Here is a 24,968-nt window from a genome sequence, read left to right on the forward strand (position 1 = left end):
GCTTTCATTCCATTCTAGCATGAAAATAGTCTTGGCTAGTTGAGTGATTTGGGCTCTCACTGTATATAAAGCTGGCTTTTGTTTCCATTCTTTTCCTAACTTACAAACAGAAGTGAGTACATGAAAAATTTGGGGCTACACATTTGGATTCCTTTTGTTTCTAATATGTCATTGTCATGAAGTTTTTATTGTTGTTGTTTGTTTTATAATTCCAGTATTTGCAAACATCAATATTATAGATTCTGTACATACTGCAAAACACCCTGACTACACCATATTTACAGAACTATATAATTTGAATTCAGTTTTATCCCATGGGGAAGATTTTTAAGATTTAAATTACATACTGTATAGAAAAATGTTAACACCGTGTATTTTTTAATACATGATTGTATTAAACATGATTGTAGAGTAAGAACATGATTGTAAAGTAAAGGCAAGAACACATCACATCTTTCAATGCAGCTTTAGCTAGCTGTGTTTCATTAGAGGAAAACAGAAATTTTCTAAAATTATGTACAGTGAGAGTTTTTTATGTAATGAACACAAAGGAATTCTCCCCTGCCAGTTAACACTTAGGGCAAGGTTACTTGTAATGCATTACTCCTTTTTCTTCCTACAGTTAAGACGAAAGCATTGATTAATACAGTGTAATCAAGGATATGCATATAAGTTGATATGTAAGTACATACATATGTATATTTGTGTGAGTGTGTTTGTGTGTGTGCCTTTCTAAATTTTGAGAAGAGAAGATCAAATGCTACCCACCCCTAGGCTCATACAGAGACTACAATAAAAAACAGGAGTCCAAGAACCATTCTTCACTAGACGACTTGCTGCCCAAACAGGGCATTTCAGGAGCACAACTAGTGATTATGTTGCTATAGCAATTTTGCCACGTGCCCAGCACCATGCATATGCCGTGGCTTAGAGTTTTAATATGCCCACTGCAAAGTGAGAATAGCACAAGTGTCAAAAGCCATAATGTATTTTTTTTTTTTTTTTTTTTTTTTGCGGTACGCGGGCCTCTCACTGTTGTGGCCTCTCCCGTTGCGGAGCACAGGCTCCGGATGCGCAGGCCCAGCGGCCATGGCTCACGGGCCCAGCCGCTCCGCGGCATGTGGGATCCTCCCGGACCGGAGCATGAACCCGTGTCCCCTGCATCGGCAGGCGGACTCTCAACCACTGCGCCACCAGGGAGGCCCCATAATGTATTTTTTAATCTAATGTTTGGCTAAAATATGTAAGTGTTTTAAAGAGAGTTCTTTATTTTCATGGGAAGGAACATACTTAACAGTTCCAGGTTATAATATGAAATGGATTTATCATCTTATTTAAGGAAGTTTGAGAACAATTTCAGCTTAAAAAAGAGGGTTAGCTTCCTAAAGAGCATGGCTTTCTCTCCAAATTGAAATGTTCTTTTTTGGTGTCTGTACCTATTATGCTAAATATAAATAAACCTGGTTGATAATTATGCAATAACGACCCAGGTTGTTGTCCTTCTTATTTTGTGATGTCAGGAATTGTTACCCATTCTGTTTGAGGCTCTGTATCTATCACTAAATCTTCCTATTCAATATTCTCCCAATACTTGGCTCAAAATTTTCTCTCTCCTCACCCCACGTTTTTGGGGCATCTTAAAAACCAGAACAGATAAATTTTTAGTTAAAAAAATATTGTAATCAATGAATAATCTAATGCTGAAACTTGAGGGGTGAAGCCTTTACTTGCTCTGGATTCTTTAGTCTTCTCCCCCAAATATCATCAATCCAGAATCATCCCTTAGCTAGGGAATTTCAGAGCCCTCTTGGGGATGCCTGTTGAAATAACCAGTCTTGCTAATTCCTCTGAAAAGCACTATTTGGAGATACAAACCCAGCATATAAAACATGAGAACTACAATTAGCAAAATATCAGGGTCTGGCAAAAAAGCAAGCACAGCATGTAGGAAGTATAATATCTAACAATGAAAAACAATTCAGATTAGGGAAGTCTTAGACTCATTCCTAATTTCATTGAGGGCTTAACCTGATTTTTAAAATCTGTTTTGGAAGAAATCTCCAAGAACATGAAAGCAAGAGCAACAAGGAAATATTAAGGTATTTGCTGTCAACCCTGGCTGCATTTGACAGTCATCAGTGGGAGATTTTTTAAATACATATGTCCTGGCCTCACCCCCAGAGAGAATGGTTTAATTGGGAACAGGGCATAGCTTTTTCTTTGTCTGTCTGCTTGTTTTAAGCTCACCAGTAATGCTAAGGTACAACCAGGCTTGAAAACTGTTGAGACACTGTTGTGAAAATGCAGCATAGAGGAAGTACATAGATTTTCTATTCGAAAACCATGACCCAGATACTTTACTTGGTGCTGTAAGTAGAGATAAAACTAAGACCTGATGCACTTAAGGAGATCACAGTCTAGAGAGGGCAAAATAGAGGAGGGAAAAGAGAGAGTGGAAAAGAGTATGCTTTACTGTTTGCTTGGGTTCTCCTTTCATTATGAGAATAAATTTGTGAAACCCCTTGATATTTCCCATGGTATAGAGTTACATGGTAGAGAGCCCCTGCTTTCTTCAATATCCTTTCGCCTGTCTCTGCCTATTAAACTTCTCAGGCTGAGAGATAGCAGCCTCCTGACGGAAGAGGGGGGAACTCCAGGGCTTGAGTGAATTAAAATTTAGCTGGAAAAACCCAGGGGAATGTTCTGTACAAGGCAGTTCCAGGAATGGCAGGGAATGAATGACATGCCTCTTTTTATAGCTACAGCCTTGATGATTCTAGACAATGATGCCCTCTGTTTGAAATGACGTTAGTGACTAAAAGGCTACCTCCCCACACCCATTCCATGGGGCATTTGTGAAACCAGAAAAACACTGCGTGGCAGACAGCTTTTCCTCACCTTTTTGCTCTGTCAGATTCTTGAGTCTACTCTTTGAATGTACAGACAGAGAGTAAATGCCCTTAGTCACTGTATTAGTTTCTGAGGGCTGCCACAATAAATTACTATGAAATTCATAGCTTAAAACAACAGAAATTTATTTTCTTACAGTTTTGGAGACTGGAAGTCTGAAATCCAGCAGAGTCACACTCCTTCTGGGCACTCTGGAGGAAAATCTGTTCCTTCTCTCTTCTAGCTTCTGGTGGGGGTCCCGGCATTCCTGGGCTTGTGGCCCCATCACTTCAATCTCTGCCTCTGTCTTCACATCACTTTCTCTTCTTTGTCTGTCTTATCTGTATGTCTCTTATAAAGACACTTATCACTGGATTTAGGGCCCACCTTGATAATTCAAGATCTCAAAATCCTTAATTTAACTATATCTGCAAAACCCGTTTACCAAATAAGGTAACATTCACCTGTTCTGGGGATTCATATGTGAACATAATCTTGTTAGGGACCACCATTTAGCCCACTATAGTCCCCAAACATCTGTCAAGAGGAAGTCACTTAATATGACAGTTCAAAAGGGCAACAAACCTTAACAGACACCACACCAAGGGGACAAATAGGTGGCAAGTAAACATATGAAAAGATACTCCACATCATATATCAGGGAAATGCAAATTGAAACAATGAAATACCACTACAAATCTATTCAAATGGCCAAAATTCAGAGCACTGACAACACGAGTGCTGGCAAGAATGTGGAACAACATGAACTCTCATTTATTTCTGGTTGGAAAGCAAAATGGTACAGCCACTTGGAAGGCAGTTTAGCGTTTTTTTACAAAACAAAACATACACTTACCATATGACACAACCATTACACTCCTTGGTATTTACCCAAAGGAACTGAAAACTTATGTTCACACAAAAACATGGCTGTTTATAGCAACTTTATTCATAATTGCCAAGACTTGGAAGCAACCAAGATGTCCTTCAGTAGGTGAATGGATAAATAAGCTTTAGTCCATCCAGACAAGGGAATATTATTCAGTGCTAAAAAAAAAAAAAATAAGTGTCATGTCATGGAAAGATAGAGAGGAATCTTAAATGCATATTACTAAGTGAAAGAAATCAATCTGAAAAGGCTACATACTGTACGATTTCAACTATTTGACATTTGGGTAAAGGGAAAACTATGGAGACAGTAAAAAAAATCAGTGGTTGCCAAGGAAGGGAAGGATGAACAGGTGGAGCACAAGAGGATTTTTAGGGCAGTGAAACTACTCTGTATCATACTTAATGGTGGATACGTGTCATTACATATGTCCAAATCCATAGAACGTACAATACCCAGAGTGAACCTTAATGTGAACTATGGACTTTGGGTGATGATGTGTCAATGTAGGCTCATCAATTATAAAAAAAAATGTACCACTCTGGTGGGAGATGTTGACAATAGGGAAGGCCATGCATGTGTGGGAGCAGTAGGTATATGGGAAATTTCTGTACCTGTCTCTCAATTTTGCTGGGAACCTAAAACTGCTCTAAAAAATAGTAGTAGTCTATTAAATACCAGGACCAGAAAAGGCCATGATAGTGGAGGCATGAGTAGGGCTGCTGGGGGCTGAAAGAGAAGGCACTTACCTGGCTATTTCCCCTCGTTTAGTCAGTATTTCTAAGTTAACTATACATGTAGCCGGCAATGAAAGCATTTCCTCATGTTCTTTACCAGCTTTCTGAAGCCTCTCCCAATCTGTTGCATTGTACTGTGGGCCAGATGCAGGGAAAGAGCTGCGCAGCCAGGCTCTTGTATCGCTCACTTTTCTCATGCCACGGCATCCTTGCCAGCCTCCGTGCTCTAACAGTTGTCCTGTCTCATGGAAACCTAAAAATTCTCACAGCTACGTTTCTCATGAAAATTCTTGCCCCACAGAGTTGCCAAAACCAAGTCGAAATAGCCAATACAACCAAAAGAGCTGCATTTCATAATTTCTTCTACACACACACACACACACACTTTTTTGCTTGGCCTAGCAACACAATGGGAATGTAAACACATTGTTAATGCAGTTGCTCTCAGTTGGCTTCCCAGATGGCTTAAGTTCAATAGATTTTTCCCCCTGATTTCCTCAGCTTCTCCTAGTAAGTGCTAAACAACCATTATGCCTTTTCCTGCACATTGAGATTCATCTGCAGCTACTAAACTGCCTCCAAAGTGCTTCAATTTTGCATGAGTGCTAAGCTGGGGACTGGGAGACATTACCCAGTGCTGAAGGCCCAGATCATTAGAAAGAACATGTAAATCCTCTGAACCAGAAATAAAAAGTGCAGAGATTTCCTTTGTGAAGTCCCAGCTGCAGCTTTACGTAAAACATGAACCTTTGGCAAGATTTTAGGTGTTTCTTTTTACCTTCTCAACTGTAGTTTTGCCTGACTTTGGCTTATGTGTTCTCAATTGTTTAAACACATATTTATTTCACAGTCAGAAGCATATGAAATAACAGCCATGCGCTGTCATTATTTCTCTTCTTAGGACACTGGAGCCCTCTTCACTTTTAATGGGGATGGAACTTCAAAGTATTGCTAAGGGATCACCCACATGATATATTTTTAAAACAAACCTGAAACCAGCTTTGGGGGGATGGGTGGGGATATATGAGATATGTGCAGGGGACATAAATCTATATTATTTAAGTATAGATGTAGGAAGTGTACCGATACTAGATTATGGAGAGACGTTGGGGTAGAATCAGAAGAGGATAGTGAAAATTATTAATGAGAAAGAGGTGGTTGTGTTCTCATTTTTCAATAGATACATCCCTGTACATTATTACCGAAAAGTCTTATTTGTGTTTTTCAAGGTGAACATCATTTTATCTGTACTTGACCTGTGTTTCCATCTATGCTATCCTCCCAGCCTGCTTGTCAGACTATCTTGCTGCAAATTAGAAGCCTGCATGTGGTCAGCTAGAGCAGTACCTGTGGGAGAGCGGGCCCAGGAGGGCTGGAATTCTGAGTGTCCTGCAGCTCTGCCTGCTATGGGGCTGGGCTGGGGCCCTAAGCCCGTGGAGTCGTGACAAAAGCTCTATGATGGGAAGGTTGACTCTCCATCCTCATTCAGTATTTCCTTTGCAGCAAAATTTTGTGAACAGTTATGAGAACATTTTACTTTTTTGTCTATAGTATATCCATTCAAGAGTATTAAACCAGGCTCCTTTTACATGATTGTTCTGTAATTATTTCCCTTTTTCCATATATGTATGTAATAACTCAGGCTATCTTTCTTTTAAGATTCTGAGAGTAAAAATATACATTTAAGATGAGATACAGCAGTTCACTATTTATCTCTAAACATATTTCCAAGGACATTTATTTATTTTAATTAATTAATTAATTATATTTCTGGCAGCGTTGGGTCTTCGTTGCTGTGCGCGGGCTTTCTCTAGTTGCAGTGAGCGGGGGCTACTCTTCGTTGCGGTGCGCAGGCTTCTCATTGCAGTGGCTTCTCTTGTTGCGGAGCACGGGCTCTAGGCCTGCGGGCTTCCGTAGTTGTGGATCACGGGCTCTAGAGCGCAGGCTCAGTAGTTGTGGCGCACAGGCTTAGTTGCTCCCCGGCATGTGAGATCTTCCCGGACCAGGGCTCGAACCCGTGTCCCCTGCAGTGTCTACTGCCCCACCAGGGAAGTCCTCCAAGGACATTTATTAACCACGGATTTATTCAACACTGCATATGCAAGTGGGATCTGACAGAAATGTGACTAAATGGGCTTGTAGGGTAAGAAGTAAATGCATTCCAACTTGAAAGTAAAAAGAAAATACTAGATGAATGATATGCATGTAAATATACATAGTATTATTTGGTGCGTATGTATACTGCCTGTATAACATATCCACTTTATGCTGAAACCCGGTTTTGTTTGTCAGCATGTTGTATCTATCCTTCAGACTGAATAGTCCTATCCGTTAATTTCATTTTACTAATTTTTTCTAAAAACCTGGCTAATCATGCAAGTGTCATCTTTATTAGTGTATCATCACAAAATATTAATTATTGTGATTCCACACCTTATGACACTGAACTGCACATATTAAATAGCTAGCTTTCCTGTTCTCCCATAGAGATTGTTTATCCACTAGGGTATGTATCCTTTGAAGGGAATACATGTATAAAAGAAAGGGAAAGAACAAAACTTTACCTGGAGATATGAACAGACACATGAGTGAAGCTGTTTGTTCAGTTGGCAGTATTATACAGTTACACAAATATCTAGGAAATCGGAGCTCATGGTGGGAGACAATCATTTTTCCTTCTTTATTTTTCTTTGTGGTGCTAGTGCAGAATGGACATGAAGACATTGCAAGTTACACACGACATTCAGAATCAGGCATCACTCTTACATTATTTCAAGTTTTAGTTTTCCTATCTCTTGTGAAAACATCAAAATAAGATGTTGGACTGTAAAGAAAATTATAATAGTAACTAAACATTATAACCTAGATTTTCACATCAATTTCTTCAACATTTATTTTAGAAATAGTATTTTGAAAAACTGCAAGTGCACTATTTGAAAATCTTTTTCTTACATGATAAGCCAATTATACTGTTTTATAGCATTTGGGACATAATATTAAAATCACATGTTCAGATATTTGAAAACTGAATTATATTGTGGAAGGCCATCTAATATTTATGTCGTATTCTCTCCTTCCTGGGCACACAGGAATATTACAAGTCCCACTTCCTTGCTGTGCAGCTTGGCCAAGTGATTACTTCTAGCCCATGGGCTATGAGTGAGCTATGTTGAACTTCAGAGCCAAGCCTTTTAAGAGCAGGTGTGAGCTCTCTGTGCTCTCTTCTCCTTGCTTGGAGACCCTGGTAGCCATGGTTGAGAAGATGTAGGTTGAAGATAGATGTAGCCTGAATTACTAAGAAAGCTCATACAAAATAGCTGCCCTGAAGACTTCTGTGATGGAAACATAGACTTTAATTTTGTAAAGCTCTGAAATGAAGGGTATTGTGTAGTACACAGCATGGCATAAACTATTTTAGCTTCTGAAATCACATTAGTTAGGCTAGTTAGTATCGTATTAAGGGCTTACTCTGCTAAGAGTTTTACATGTATCACCTCATTTAATCCTTAAAATAACCCATTGAGTTAGGAATTTTAATTCCTATTTTCTTGTTGAGGAAAGTGCTATTTAGTGAGGTACAGGAATTTTCCCAAGGTCATACATCTAGTCATTTGAGGAACTAGAATTTGAACCAAGTCCTTCTCCAAAGATCATACTCTCAATTAAGTTAATTGCCAAGGATGAATTAAACATAAGGTTTTACTGGCAAATAATGTTGCAGTATTGTCTTCTGGAATTCTACCTAAAGCCTTATGTTTATCAAAAACTAAGTATATGTAACTTAGAATCGGCAGAAGGTCAAAGAGACATTCTCTGCATTTAAAAAAAGGAAAAAAGTTTAAGTGCATTATACTCATTGGCATTATTTTATTACACCATCTTTCCCTTTGGAATAATAAAAGAAAGATTTGAGGCAGGGATCTCAGAATATATAAAATATTTTGGAAATATCAGAACAAATAGTTATTTCTCAGTCTCTATGAAGTTAAAATTGAAAATTGTTGTTTCAGCAGGAGTTCAGTACATACTCCTGGCTTGAAAATATGAAATGCTAATATTTTTCATCTCTATTTAGAATTTCACAAGTTAAATTTTTTTCCTTCTTGTAAATTGAGTCATTCTCGTATACTAGAATTCTCTTTTAAAAGGATAAGAAAAAAGGATCTTCTCAGTGATATTTGATCTCTTTTCACTCAGCTATTACTGGAGGCCCAACAATTTTGGAGGCTCTAAAAAGCATTACAATAACTCCACTTTTTGTTCCCTGTTCTTAGTGCGAATACCAAACATGTTCAAAATTTAAATCAGAGCTGTGTTTGATTATGTCTTTCTGGCTAGGATAGGAGGTACAACTTCCATCATGACTGAAAGTTCCTTTCCTCTAAAATCTAAGGGAACACAATCACATATCTTTTAAATAAGTATCTCATAGTGTCCTGGGGGAAATATTCTTTCATTTATTCAACAAATATTTATTGTATGCCTACAATATGTACCAGGTATTATTCTAGGCCACTGCAACATCAGGTAACACACAAAAATTTCTACCCTGATGGAGCTCACATCCTAGTTGGAAAGTGAAGAAAGACTCTAGAAAACGTGATTGTGTTTATCTATTTTAAATCTTCTCTAAACAATGGAAGTCTGCTTATTCTGCTCCAAATTAGTCAGAACTACCCTAGTTAGTTATTTCTATTCAGTTGCTTAGTGTCCCTGCCTCACCTGGGAACTGGGATAGGGATGTAAGAAATTCCTAATGGGTGAACTGTGCAAGCTTCTTCGTTACTGAAATCAGTAGACTCTTCACTCATCCCATCAGGGTAGCTTTACTTTATCTGTGCTTTAATATAGTAGGGACGTAGGGGATGAGTAAAGTCCTGGGTGATTTGGCTGAAGGACAGGAAACTTAAAGGCAAATCACTAGAACTTATTCCTGCTGTTCAGATTTCATTTCTAAATATCATAGCCACATCTGCATTGCCCTGGACAGTTCACGTCCCCACCCAGACTGAACTCTCCCAACTCTGTTGAAAATTTCCCAAACCAGCCATGTCTTTCTCATCTGGGTATGTGACTAATACAATTTCCAGTCAGGGTGTTCTTCCCGCCCTTGCCCTCCCTTAAAACTATGTTAGTGCCTCCAATGGTAATTTTGTTAACAGAATATAGTTTTATTCTCAATTACTATTTTATAGGATATTTAAAAGGAATTTTATAGATTTCAAGAACTTTTGTAGCTGTTATTCCATTTCTTTCCTCACAAACCAATGGAACGAACAAATTCTTAACTTTATTTTACAAGGTGGGAAACCACGGCTTGATGGATTTAAGACTTTCCAGAAGTCAGATAGTATATACAAAGCAGGAATTTATTCTCTTATCTAAATAAATCACTGGGTTGCTATGTATTAGACAAGTATTTGTCTAGTCCCTCAGTTGCCATAATAATTGTCTGGATGATTTGAATTTTTTAAAAATGAGCATTTATAGTTTGACTTAAAAATTTTTTTAAATATGAAATGTATTGCTTTTAAGATAAACAAGTAGCTGTCCCCAATATCCTACATATGAACTGTTGTAAGTGGCAGTCACTCCAGAAGTGATGGCTCTTAATGCTTGTTTCTAAATCATTTGGGATAAGAAAAAAATAAAAGCCTGACAGTATGAGTAATTATTATTCTGAATATATGTACCTGATTTTTATTATCAGACTGTTTTCAGAGGGTCACCAAGAATATTGCTCTTAACACTTATGATTGATGACTTGTTGTAAGATCATTGATCTGAAAAGAAATTTATAATGATAATTAAAATTAAAATTAGTAAAATTCAATTTAAGTAAATCAGATTAGTCTTGCTTACTAGTAAAGTCATATTAATCTTCCTAAAGGATATGTCATTTTTTAAAATGTCATTTCACCACTGTACAGTTTTCACAGGCTCCCTTCTCCACAATGCAGTCTTCTGTCACTTGCATACAAGGCTCTCCAGGAATCTCTCTTCTAATTCCATGGTCTTATTTCTTTACTTAATTCATGTAAACTACTCTGCACGGTGGTCACCATGCTTTTTCATCTCTGCCCTTTGGCTTCTTGCTGTTCTCTTCTCCTCAAGTGTCTTTGATTCCTCTCTAAATTTTTATAAACCCAAACCATGCTTCAGCTTAAAACTCAAATATTCCATTCCCCAGGTTTCCCGTGATCTCTCCTTCTAAAGCAATTTCACTATAGCTTTCTTTATGGGGTTTTCAGAATTTTCCAAACAATGGATTACTTTTATTCAATAGATCAACATCTGGTGAATGCTAAACAAAACCACATTGAAAGCCATGATGAAATGGGCTCTGTGTTTATGTTGTCTGTAGGGTTCTAGGGTTTAATAAATTTGGGGGGAATGGTGGCAGTCCGAATTAAACCTACTTCTTTATGTCAGAACTTATGACCAATGCCTTCAGTATAATTATGGGCACTCTGAGTTTCTAAGAGAAAGTTGTATTAAGCAGAAATCCCCGAACTTATTTGAGCAAAAACCACTTTTCAAAGATACAGTTTAAGGAATATTGGTGTAGTGAAAGGAATAGGAACACTGGATTCAGACAAATGTGGATCTAAATCCTGATTTCAGTAGTTATTAGCTGTGTGAACAATTGTTTAAATTCTGACCTCAACGCCTTACCTGTATTAGAGGTATAACAATATTAATCCCAAGGATTATTATGCAGATTAACTGAGACCCATGGTAGATGTTCAATAAATACTGGTTACCTTTACTGTTCTGAGTTACAATTAAATTTACCTGTAGCTTGGATTTAACACTACTTTGTATTATAGCTCTAACAAACATCATTCATTCATTTAACTTACATTAACTAGACAAATATTTGTGCCAGTTACTATACTGATGGATATACAGTGCATATGACAGAGCCCCTTTACTCAGTAAGCTACTATTTTTATCTCTAGTATCAGACAGTAAACTTCTGAAAAAGGGATCCATAAGCATTTCATCTCTATGCCCACCTTGGAAACTACTATGCCTGAAACAGTTGCTCAAGAACAAGCTCCACAATAGAATGTAACCCATAGGAGGATAGAATCCTTATCTATCTTCTTTACCACTGTGTCCTCAGCACATAGAAGAGTGCGGGGCACATAGTAGAGTCTCAACAAATACCTATTGAATGAATGACTGGACAAAAGTAATAGTAAGGTCTATAATTCATAAGTCCACAGTTAACTAATCTACAATAACGTGTTATTATTCCTCACCCTTATTGACAAGAATCTTTTTTAAAAATTCTGTTAAAATTACTTCTATTGAAATTACTAACAAATTACTTGAAATAGGGACACAAAGGAATGCATGTAGTTAGATTTAAATAATGATTAAGAATTATACTTTTAAAGAGAAATGTTGGAATATACATTCAAATATATATAATGTTTGATGTTTTAGGAAAAATATTTAGATGAGTAATATGTTTGCTTTCTCAGTGGAATGTGCTTTGTGTACTTCCAGACTGAACACATTGCCATCATCATGTTTTCACAGAATAGCTTCTTTATATTCTAAAGAACATTGACATATGAGAAGAGATTAATTACAGAAAGCATTTTAGTTCCCATTTTGGTCTCAGAAAGGCTTCTTGGAACAGAGATTCAATAGGTTTTTCATCACCAAAGTCAAGAATTGGAATTACATGATGGGCCAAAGCTGGTAAGATTAATTTCTGTCAACTCATTCATACAACTCTATAAGTAAGAGAAAATATTTCGTATACCCACCACTCCAATTATCCTTCATACTTACAGCCCTAGGTTTGATGGGGTTAGAAAGTCAAATCAAAAGTAGGAGCACTGGTTCTCCTGTAACATCTAAAACCTGACACTCCTAAAAAGAAAAGGGAAAAACAGTGTTAGCATTGTCAGGGTAAGTATCATTTGTCATTCTATTTTAATATCATCTTGCAATTAAATTTTCAAGTTTCAGGGGGGAAGACTGCATTTATCTATGGTTGTCATATAGCTTTCTAGAAGCACTAGATGTCTTCCCACTCCAGATACATAATCCAATGAATAATTTTTTCTCAGCTCTAGACAAAACAAAAATATAACAAAACAAAACACAAATCCCCATTGGACACAGAATGCCAAACCAGAACCAAGTGACTAGAAACTATCACATAAAAGGTAATCAAGTCAATGGCCTAGGTATGAAATGCTTCCAAGCAAATCTCTTGAACCACTCAGTCCCAGCCATGTTATTCCTTGACTTTTAGGTAAATTCATCTTGATCACAAAGATAGTGAATGTAACTTTAACAAAATTATACTCATAATAAATCAAATACACTGGTAAGTTGCAATTCCCAATTACACAAAATAATTTTAGTTAATTAGATGGACTGTTTATATATTAAATATTATATTAAAAATTCAAGGAAAACATTTCAGAGAGAAGTTGGTAAATTTTGCGTTTACAGTGTCTTCTTTTCCTGATGTACTTTAAAGATTGTCAAATGACTTCATGTAACATAAAACAATGTCTTAATTATAAAGTTCTACCTTTTGAGTTTTCATATTTTGATTATCTTAGTAAGAGTTATAAGTTGCTAAAATAACAATCAGGTTTTTTATGGTATGACATCCTTTTAAACAATGATAGCATTTTGTGTGGTTAAATTTATATTAAGACATCTTGAGCTGATATGTTTCGTATTTTAGATATTAGTGAAAACTAATAGGGTTAAGTTCTGGAAAAAAGCATGAAAAAGAGACCACACTAATTCAATAAAATGTAATATATTCCAGAACATCCTTCCCTGCAGCTCTGTGCATTTCCCACCAATCTGTGTACTAACTTTGAATATACTGTAATGAGATTTGGTAGAGTCACCTTTGCAGCTCTTCTTCCAATAGGGAGAGTGCTGGAAGAAATAGAATTGCCAGGTCTGCACAACATGGTGTCTCAAAACTTCCCTTTGTGTATGAAAGATAAAGTAATTGGGAGGAATGAGAAATGAAACTCAGGCACACATAATACTTAAGTCTAACATGAGGTGAGGATGCTTTTTAGTGAAACATACATGGGGTATTAGATGCAGATTTGATGAGCACATTTAAAAAATCTTTAAGATAATGCATGATTTTTGAGTATCACCTAATAAACATGATAAATAAATAGCACAAGGCTGGATGTGATATTTTATACATCTTTACATTTCTGGAACAACATAATTTTTGACATTAGTGGACTTCTAATATTTGTTGACAGCACTGCAGATTACATTTCTGGGGAAATATGTGGATATTGTTTTAAATAATTATGCAACAGGATTAATCATGGATTTTTGATCACATTATAATAATCTCTAGAAAGACACTATTTGTGGTGCTTGACTATTATGAAGTTAAATTTACGCTAAAGATAAGGAATAAATGTCAATTACCAGATTTTATTGCCAAATTCATGTATAGCCTCACAAAGATCCAATCAGAAGGTGGCATTTGCATCTGAATTTCTAAAATCATGTGAAACTCCCTATTAACAAGTACATGTTCATGCTCATTATAAGACTCCTTGGTAAAGTATGCTAATTACTTTGCTGCACTCTGAATCCCAAACCACAAGGATTCCTATTATAAAAGCAAATCACTGCAAACTTCAAACAGCATGCATCCTTGAGATGCCGCTCTTAAAGGAAGAACAGTGGTGGGAAATCTTTGACGTTATCAGACAGGATGGAAAATACACATTTGTATTTGAGTAAATCCTGTAGACCGAAGCATTTCCCCCCACCCTTAAATACCCTGAAACCAATTTCAAGTTCCCAAATGCTCTTCAAAGCAACCTGCTTGGAAGTAATGCTGATGGCATTTCAAATTTCAAGGCAGGTTGCTTTTTCCATCTCAAGACTTCAAGCAGATTGGAAATTGCACTTTCAAAGAAAAAGGATATTACCTACTTTTAGCCAAACCACTAGCCTCTGGTTTGATGAACAAAATGTCACAGATAACGAATTTACCTATGGTAATGAAAAGATGATATGTAACCGAGTAACTCAGAGTCTGAATAATGCAGCTAAGTCTAGAGAATTCTAAAATGTAAGTGTTTAGATAACTTCATGCTCCAGTTTTTTCTGGTTCTGGTGATGTTGACCACACATTGGAGTGTAAACTTTGGGCATGTGGCATGTCCAGTGTACAGAGCTGTAATTAATCCATCTCCTCCTGGATGGGGCATCTGTGAAGCTGAAGACAAAAATCCATGTGTGCTTGACTCCTGTGCCCATGGGGAGCCTGGGCCACACAATTCAGAACATTCATACGATGAATAATCCCTGTAGCAAGTGGGTCTGTGGCTTCTTAAAAGGATTTAGATTTGTGCTCAGTAGAAACATCCATGAGCCTCTTAGGGCAAAAGGATACAGTGGCCCTCATGAAGTTCTCCTAGCATTTAATTAGGTTTCCTGTAATTGCTTTAAGTAAAAGGTGGCGGGGGGGGGGGCGGGGGGGCGGGGAATGAAACCTGAAGTTATCATCTTGGGACACAAAATATTTGTATGCGGGGCTTCCCTGGTGGCGCAGTGGTTGAGAGTCCGCCTGCCGATGCAGGGGACACGGGTTCGTGCCCGAGCGGCTGGGCCCGTGAGCCATGGCCGCCGGGCCTGCACGTCCGGAGCCTGTGCTCCGCGACGGGAGAGGCCACAACAGTGAGAGGCCCGCGTACCGCAAAAAAAAAAAAAAAAAAAAAAATATTTGTATGCGGGTTTACTACCCTGAGCCCGTGTGTTGCTGCTATTGCTGCTGCTTCGGAAAGAACCGTTATAGTGCTAAGGAAATACTGCAGGTTTATCCGCCCTTTGGTGGCTGCAGCAACCTTTAGAGGAAGAGTTTCGTTTCCAGTAACTGACTTTCTGCATGAACAGAGAAGGTATAAGCAAGGAAAACAGACAAAAGTATTAAACACCAGAGAGTGGAGTAAAAAGAAAGGAGGCAGGAGAGGAGGGAAGGCTCTGCCCCACCTTTGCACAGGTTTCTAGATATCAGAAAAATGAGAACAATTACAATGAGACAGGAAAATGAAAGGCCCAAGCAAGGACCAGGAAAAAGGAAGGAAATTAGTGCTATTTGTTAATAAGTTGGTTTTTTACTGTGGAGACTTGTTTTATTGGTTGGACATTGGCTAAAATAATATAGTAATCTTTTCATAGAAGGGTGAGGGATTGGGATATGCCAGTTACTTGAAAATTCTTTTTAAACGGATCATTCTATAAACATAAAAACGTTACTAATTTCCAAAACGTTAAAATAATACTTAATAAACTTTTGTAAATAGAGTCGCCCCATCAGGATTTTGCCGTGCCTTGGGCTTATCAAACCCACTTTCCTGGGCTTCATTCCAGTTCAGGGACTCACAAGTGGACCTAAGGACTTAGTTGTTCTGTGACTCAACTCCCATCAGCTTGTGATAGGAAGAACTGTTTATCCCCCAGTGGGTCAGCACCTACTATTGTTGGGTGGTTGTTAATTTCCCTGAGTGCTTTTACCCATATGAACATGTCCTAGGTTTGAGGGTAAGTACTGGAATACCCCTTTTTAGGCTCTCCAGATGACACCTCTTTCATGTTACTTATACCAAGAAGTTGTGATCAAACATTTTAAAATATCATAACTTTTAGGAACTAGTTAAACTTTATGTCTTGTACATATCATTATATCATATATATAGTATATATATTTATATATGTATATTTTTAAATTCTCATCTGATTATGTCATCTTCTTGCTTAAAACACTTGGTTCTCAGAAAGAAATCCCAGATCCTAAACATGGTGTACAACAGTGGTTCTCAAACTGTAGCATGCATCAGAATTCTTGGAGGGCTTGTTAAAATATTGCTGGGCCAAACTCTCAATTTTTCTTGTTCACTGAGTCTGGAGTGGAGCCCAGGAATTTGCATTTTCAACAAGTTCCTAAGTGATGTTGATAAAGCTGTTTTGTGGGCCATACTTTGAGAACTGCGGGTTTACAAGAATGTATATGAAGTAGTCCCTTTCTTGTCTCTAGTTTCATCTCATGCTAGTATTCTCTGTGTCCAGTGCTCAGTTGTCTTCTCCTGGGTTCTCAGTCTCCTCCTTCCCTTTCCTACTTCTTCCCATGTGCCCTGTCCCTCTCCCCATAGGATTTAATCAACCTGACTCATGTTGGAGCCTTTTATGTATCCTCCTCACAAAAATAAAAGTTCATGGAGGGCAATGACTATTTTACTCATCAGAGTTTCACAAGTACCTAGTGCAATATGTTCTACATAATTGATACTCAGTAGATACTTGGTGAATGGATGAATGAATGAATAAACAGTACAGAGTAATACATTTAACTTTTCTTACTGTGCTCATACTTGACCCAGAGCAAATTCTCCTACTCCCTAAATGGTGCCCCTGCCAGTTCTCTCAATAGACACTCCATGCTGGAAGTATGTGCAAGAGAACTGGCAGTTGCCCACATACATTGTTCAGATAATCCTTCTTGCTCGTTCAAAGAGGCATATTGCAGGATGAATACCCCTAAAATGATAATCCCAGATTCTTAGTTCAATTTTTGTTATTTTAGGATTACATAATACTGCGAAATAAATTCCAATTATTTGAGCATTTTAACTAGAAGCCACTTTATTTTTAACAGGATTTGATTACATTGTTTTATAGAGAAACAGTTGGGCTTTCAAAACATTACTCATGAAAACCTTAAAGTCATACATTCTTTGGATAGAACAGCAGAGGTTTGTTAACTAAGGCTAGGATTTCTTTTAAGAAAAACAATGTGCCTTAATAATAAACAAAGCTGTTTAAAATGACTTCGTTTTAAAAAATCACCACATATTTATAAAGTACTAGGTCATGTAATAAAAACTGATACACATATTTGTGCATATAAATATATATATTGACAATTTATATACTTATGATTATAGTTTCAGGTCATTCTCTCTCATTTCATGTAAAGATTTAGGTAGACTTAGTTACTGTAAAGCTGTGTACAGCATATGGGTATCTTACTCACAACCTGTATAATTAAGATAGAATCCTTAGAAGATGTTAAATTCAAGTTACTGTTTCAATACACAGAGGAAGATACCTTGGTGGAGGGTCAGTGTTATGCTATAACGGGAAAGGTGTAATTCTGTGGAGTGATAGACCAACTCCACTTTCATTATCTGGTGAATCCAGAAGATTTGAAATAGCAAATAAGAGAATGAAAAAAGTGTGGACAAGTAACTGGATCCAGAGGAAAATCAGAGGAGATAAGAGGCAATATCTAGGATGTTGGTCTATGGCATCAAGAAGGATCACTGGAGGAAAAATATATGTATGGTGTTTTGTATTTTGTTAATACAAGTCTTCTCCTGACTTAAATCTTCCTTTGCCTTGGCAGGTCTCATTGTCCGGGAAGTAAGCATTGAGATTTCACGCCAGCAAGTGGAAGAACTCTTTGGGCCTGAAGATTACTGGTGCCAGTGTGTAGCCTGGAGCTCGGCGGGTACCACCAAGAGCCGGAAGGCCTACGTGCGCATTGCATGTGAGTCATAGTGCAGGGACACTGTGGATTCCAGAAACTGATGGAAAATGGCAAAATTTAGACCATAAGTGCTCTAGTGTCAAAGAACCCTGGTTAAAAATTGCTCCCAGATTTCTGAATTTGAGCTACACTTTCCCTTTAGGTCACCAGAATATCATTTTATTTTGTTTCAAGCACTGAGTAATTTTCCTTTATGGGTGTGAAAGAATTCGTGCTACTTTCAAAAGATTGAATTTTCTTTTTTAATCTGGTAGTAATTAGGCTATGGGAAAACCAACTATATTCCTTTCATGAGTTTATTCTGCCAATTTGTTAGGACAGTGTTGACTAGTTTTGCTATTAGAAATAGAAATTACCCAGACAGAGTTTCTCTGTTTATTTTAGAACTGTTCTAGTGCATCAGAATACACCACTATTTTCCAAACTGTGTTAATTTCTAGAGTATTTGTGTTGAGGGAGAGGTTAAAAGGTGCCTCACACACACACAAAAGGTTCCATAATCAATAAATGTGGGAAATACCTTTTTTTTTGGACAAAGTTAAAGAGGTTTCTTCATTGCAAAACTTTCCAGATTCCTTAAAATGCTAATGTGCATATTATCCCCAAGGAGGAAATGTAGTCTGCAGCTCTTTCTGCAGACCCTTTTCTCAACGAGTACTATTCACACCTTGAGCGGCATGAATGCTGCTTTAATCTGTCTTTAGGTTCCATACTGAGAAATTTTCTCAAGTATGAGACCACTGAAACCCATGTAAATTTTATTATCTGAATTCCTTTGCATGTCTGTATTTTACTAAATTTCAATTTGCATTGACGTCAATGTCCCTTACCTGTAATATGTCACTAAGTCCCAACAATTTTGGCTCTGGTGCTTCCCCCAATTCTATTCTCGCCTCTTCCTTCCCTTCTGCTTGATCTAGATCCCAACCGTTGCAAACACTTCCCGGTTAGTCTCCATGACTCGAGTCTTTTCCCTTTTCTAATCTTTCCTCCATATTACCACAAATGCAAGATTTCAGAAGATTCCTAAAACTCAGGTCTCAGCTCTGCTCACCTCCATCTCTGGTAAATTTTTATAGTGGCTCGTGAGATAAAGTCAAAATTTCTAACAATGGTACATATCACTGTATTAGTTTGCTAGGGCTGCCATAACAAAATTCCACCGACTGGTGGCTTAAACAACAGAAATTTATTTTCTCACAGTTCTGGAAGCTAGAAGTCCAAGATCAAGGTGCTGGAAGTATTGGCTTCTTCTGAGGCCTCTCTCCTTGGCTTGTACATGGTCATCTTCTCCATGTCTTCATACTGTCTTCCTTCTGTAACTGTCCACATCCAAATCTCTCTTCTCATAAGGATGCCAGTCATATTGTTTAAGGCTACCAGTATGGCCTTAATGGCCTCATTTTAACTTAATCACCTCTTTAAAGGCCATATCTCCAAATAAAGTCACATTCTGAGGTACTAAGGGCTAGGATTTCAACATGTGAATTTTGGCGGGGGGTACACATTTCAGCCCATAGCAACCATATTTCATTGTTTACATAAAGTAACCTAAATTTTCAGCTCTGACCAAAGAATGTCTCCAGTCGAGTCACACTAGATTAGAAATACTTCCATTTCTATACTTTCCAGCTATTGTTCATACTGAAGGGCTTCGCCTTTCTCTTACTTCCTTTCATTATTTGTAAAAACTCATTTATTCAACAAATATTTAGTAAGCATTTACTCTGTTCTTGGGACAATTGTAGGTATTGGGTATGGAGCCAGAATCAAAACATATAATGATCCCTGCCCTCGGGAGGCTTATGTCTGGTGAGCAAGGGCACACTCTATATGAAATAAATAAACAGACAGAGAAGATATTAAGTACTATGAAGAAAGATAAGTGGGAAAAGGGGGTATGTTGTGCTGGGGAGGGTGGTCAGGGAAGGCCTCCAGAAGAAGTTGACAGTTGAAGAAACCTGAAAGAAGGGAGAGAGGAAGTCAGGCAGAGGGGACAGCAAGTGGCATAAGTACAGATGCCCTGAGGCAGGAATGTGCTGACAGGTACCAAGAAGATCGAATTAGCCAGAGTGGCTGGAAGAGAGTGAGCGAGATTAGACCCCTAGGTGAGCTGAGAAAGGTATGGACAGGAGGGCAGTGTGGAGATGGCCTAGGTCCTGTGGGTGTACCATCTTTGGTCCACAGTATGAAATGAGAACTTCGGAATGTTTTCAGCAGAGGAATTCGTGACATGACTTCCATTTTAGCAGAACACCTGATGCTGTGTTGAGAATAGACCATGAGAAGCAAGAGTAGAAGCAGGGAGACCAGTTACGAGGCTGTGGATGTGGGAGATGTTAGGGTACATAGATTAGAAGCTGTGGAGCAGTGAGACCTGGATTCTAGATATATTTAAAGGCAGAGGTAGTAGCTTTTCTTTGAGAGGTTAGATGTGGGATGTGAGACAAAGAAAGGAGAGAATGATTCAAAAGGCCTGAGCCTGTGGAAGGATTTCTTTCAGTTGTCCTTAGTGAAGTCATTCCTGCCTCATCAGTCTCCAGAATGATAGGTGTTCCTTTCTCAAACCTTTCAGAGCAGTTCGTCCATCCTCTTAATACAGGCTTGTCTCCTTTGAATTATATTCACTTGTCGTAATGTCTGTGTTTCATGCCAGAGAGTTCTCTGAGATCAGTTTTGCTTAATTCAGATTTGCTTAACTGTATATCTTCAGTACTTAGCACAACACCTAGAACATCAAAGATGTTTAATAAATTTTGTTGAATTAAAACCACTATAAAAGGCTTCCCTGGTGGCTCAGTGATTGAGAGTCCGCCTGCCAATGCAGGGAACATTGGTTCGAGCCCTGGTCCGGGAAGATCCCACATGCCGCGGAGCAGCTGGACCCGTGCGCCACAGCTGCTGAGCCTGCGCTCTGGAGCCTGCGAGCCACAACTACTGAGCCCATGTGCCACAACTACAGAAGCCTGTGTGCCTAGAACCCGTGCTCCGCAACAAGAGAAGCCACTGCAGTGAGAGGCCCGCACACCATAATGAAGAGTGGCCTGCACTTGCTGCAACTAGAGAAAGCCCGCGAGCAGCAATGAAGACCCAGTGCAGGCAAAAATAAATAAATAAAATAAATTTATTTAAAAAAATTATAAAGACTTGCTCTATATTAATCATTCCTCTCTGAGCATGTCTAAAGGGATTTTTCTCTTTGTCTTATGTGGATTCTCCATGAAATAGACTCTGAGATGGAGACACGCATGCGGGCAATGTATTAGCGAGGGCTCTCCGGAAAAACGTCTGTGGAGGAATAGAAATGGGCAGAGGGAGAAATTGAACTGCCGTACAGGTACAACAAAAGATGACCCCAAAGGGACCTCTGGAGCTAGGACGGCCCTTCAGAGTTGTCCCACCTTGAGGCACAGGAGGTGAGCAGACCTTTCTCCCCAACATTGACTAGTCAATGGATGTGGGCCCATCCTTTTCTCCTCACCCTCACCAACTTGTATGACCTAGGTCAAGTCAGCTCTTCTCAACTGAGGGCAAGTCCAGGAGGGACAGGCTGGGAGCCTTCACCTTCAACACTCCCAACAGGTGGGATCAGTCCTGAAAACGTATGTAATCCACTACAATTGTCTACCATGAACCTTGAAGATTTTATGTTATTAATTTTATTTTGTGTTCTATGTTATGAAAGTATCTTGAACATACTTTCAAACATTTTAAAAAGAAACAAAAAACATACTGTTTTGGTCAGATAATTAAATGAATTCAAAATTAGCTTCTAGTTATAATCAAAAGAGGCACAATGGTATAAAACTCTATCTTGCATTACTATGTGGTCATTAATATCAAGTATAATGAATATTTAAAATTGCCAATCTACACTCTCTACTAAATTGGCTTGCCTAAAAGCTGAAGTTTAAGGGCTTCATAGTTACAAATGATGACTCGTGTGTGGTGCCAATTTTATATATGTATACATAAACAATATATAGTATTTAATAAAATAGCATATATGATATTATCTTTTTTTTTTTTTTCGGTACGCGGGCCTCTCACTGTTGCGGCCTCTCCCGCTGAGGAGCACAGGCTCCAGACACGCAGGCTCAGCGGCCATGGCTCACGGGCCCAGCCGCTCTGCGGCATGTGGGATCTTCCCGGACCGGGGCACGAACCCGTGTCCCCTGCATCGGCAGGCGGACTCTCAACCACTGCGCCACCAGGGAAGCCCTATAATATTATCTTTATATAACCCTATTCACCACATTAAAAATTAAAAACATGTAAGAACCTCATCTTTCTTTGCAACATATTACATAAACTTTGCTATTTGCTTCACAGTTTTTATACGTAGTTTGACATTTTCCAATAATAAGACAAACTCTTCTTCTAGTAAGGCATTAATTTGCCCATAGCACGTTTTTGTCTTTCATGTATTAAGACTGAAGAGAGGTTTGCTTGTACTTCCATAAATAAATAACTGAACTCATATATGTGTGTGGCCAAGGAACAACATCCAATATATAAAGATTTACTCATATAGATTTACATCATGATGAAAAAAAAGTTAAATTTCAAATTCTCTCTGTCAGGACTGATCCCTACCAAGTGAGTATCTGCTGATGTTGCAGGAAGGTTGCAGATTTTCTGTTTTGCTCTGTTTCAAGTGAGCTGTGGTGCTTTGCCCAGTAATATCTGACCGATGGCTGTCACATCAACTGCAATTAAAGTTTAAATTTTTCTCAGGTAAAGGTAACCATGACGCTAAAGTTAAATAAGTGCAATTACCTCTCACCTAATTCGATCTATGCTCATTATGTGTTCTGTGGAGAGGCCCATAGTTCTTTCATGAAAAAGCTCTATTTTCAGAAGTTTATAAAGCAGAAATGAATATTAGCTATTCACTCATTTAAGTTTTCTTGTGTTTTATACATTCAAACTACATAAAATGCAAAAATAAGTTTGTGAGACAATTGGGGTGGAGGGAAAACAGGAAACGGAAAAAAGTTAGGATTCGGCCAGGTATGAGCTGAGAACATGATATGCCTGCTCTAGAACCGAACACATTTAGCAGGGGGTAGTGTCAGGTGTCCTTAGTGGGTGCTGCATCTTCCATTGCAGAGAGAAGAGTTCCTTCTGAGGGGACTCAAGTGGACACTATAATGACTGTCCAAAGTAGAACCCTTATGGTGACGCGGCTGCCAGTTTCATTGGGTTGTTTCTTCCAATGTCCCTTGTTATAGGCCAATGGGAGAATTCTGAGTGTTAAGGTAGGAGAACGTAATTCAGGCAAAATGTCAGCAGACACTGTCTTCCTTCAGGAAATGTCTTGGCTGCTGTTGCTGATGTTGGTTGTGATTGTTGATGATGTCGTTCATGGTTGCTTTTGTCAGGGGATGGTGGGTATAATGGGAAAAGAGTAGCAGAGTGGAGTAGTTAGAGCACACGTTTGGGGCCAGGTGGACTTACGTATTCAAACCTTGGTTCCATCACTTACTAGTGTGACCTTTGTCAAGCGACTTAACCCCTGTGAGACTTAGTTCCATCAACCATGAAATGAAAATGATAGGGTTATTTTAAGATTAAACTAGAATAAACTTGTAAAGCATGTGACATAGTGCCAGACACAAAGCAAATGCTCAGTGTATGATAATAATGTCATAACAACAGAGATAATGATTCGTACAACTTTATTTGTGCATGTTGAAACTTATCAATACTAAGTTAACTTTAAAAACTAAAAAGTTTTTCCTTCTTTCACCACTTCCTGTACCAGGCCTGGGCTGTCAGTCCTAGAGGTTGAAGTTCTCTGCCGATTCAAGTATAATTAGACTGTAATTTTGTCCCTAAGCCTGAGGCTAGAGGAGCCCTGTATACGGTCACCCTTCTCCTCAATTCAGTAGTTACAATGGATTTATGTGCACGGACAATCCATCTTCCTGGGAATGTCAGGATAGTTCCTCAGGAGTGTTTCTCTTTGTTATGTGTGCAAAGGCCACTAACTACAGATTGGAATAGGATAGTTTCTGAGGGGAATTAAGGAGGATCAGAGTGGCCCTCTCTGCCCTCCTCTCATAGCTCACTCATCCTTTTCCCTGAGATCAGAGCCACCTTGTGAGCCATGTGTAGGTTTGCACCAAGCCATGTTTACATCTTTGAGTCTGTAGTGTCTAGCATGCTGTCCAGAACAACAGTGTACGAGGAAATATAATGCCAGCCACACGTTATTTCAACTTTTCTAGTAGCCACTCTTCAAAAAGTAAAAAGAAAGAGGCAGAATTAATTTTAATAATATGTTACTTAGTCTACTATACTTAAACTATCACTTCAATAAAATAACCAATAATCTTTGAGATCTGGTGTGTTTACACTACAGTACTTCTCAGTTGAGACTAGCCACATGTCAACTGCTCCATAGCCATGTGTGGCTCATATTGGACAGATGGGCTATAGAATAATAATAATAGATACACTGTTTCAATCACTTTTTCACCTTACATAGTTACCGTGTATGTTTGTGCATGTGTGTGTGTGTGTGTGTGGTGAAAACACTTAGGCTCTACATTCTTAGCAAATTTTAACTATGCAATACAGTATGACTAACTATAATAACCATGCTGTACAAAAATATCCCCAGAACTTATTCCTCTTGTACCTGAAAGTTGGTACCCTTTGACCAACACTTACATGAATTAGCTCATTCAGTACTTGCAACAATTCTGTGTGACAGGTGTTATTATCCTCATTTTACAAATGAGGAGATGGAGGACACAGGGAGTTTAAAAAGCTGTCTGAGCTCAAAGCTCATATATGGAGAAGTAGGTCAGACCAGCAAAGGAGTCCATGCTTTTAACCAACACACTGGATGCAAATAAGAGAGGAG

General features: G+C 38.4%; 1 protein-coding gene across 3 annotated transcripts in view; it reads left to right on the top strand.

Moving 5' to 3' along the window:
* The window catches only part of UNC5C (unc-5 netrin receptor C), a 399,234-nt gene that overhangs the window by 247,231 nt on the left and 127,035 nt on the right, over positions 1 to 24,968 (top strand). For all 3 annotated transcript variants that reach the window (XM_082611396.1, XM_082611395.1, XM_082611397.1), the window contains exon 3: positions 17,951 to 18,094. In XM_082611396.1, coding sequence (XP_082467522.1) covers positions 17,951 to 18,094 — 144 coding nt within the window. The remainder of the gene's footprint in view (positions 1 to 17,950; positions 18,095 to 24,968) is intronic.

The sequence above is a fragment of the Mesoplodon mirus genome, assembly GCF_964341445.2.
Source record: "Mesoplodon mirus genome assembly, chromosome: 2".
Taxonomy (NCBI): domain Eukaryota; kingdom Metazoa; phylum Chordata; class Mammalia; order Artiodactyla; family Ziphiidae; genus Mesoplodon; species Mesoplodon mirus.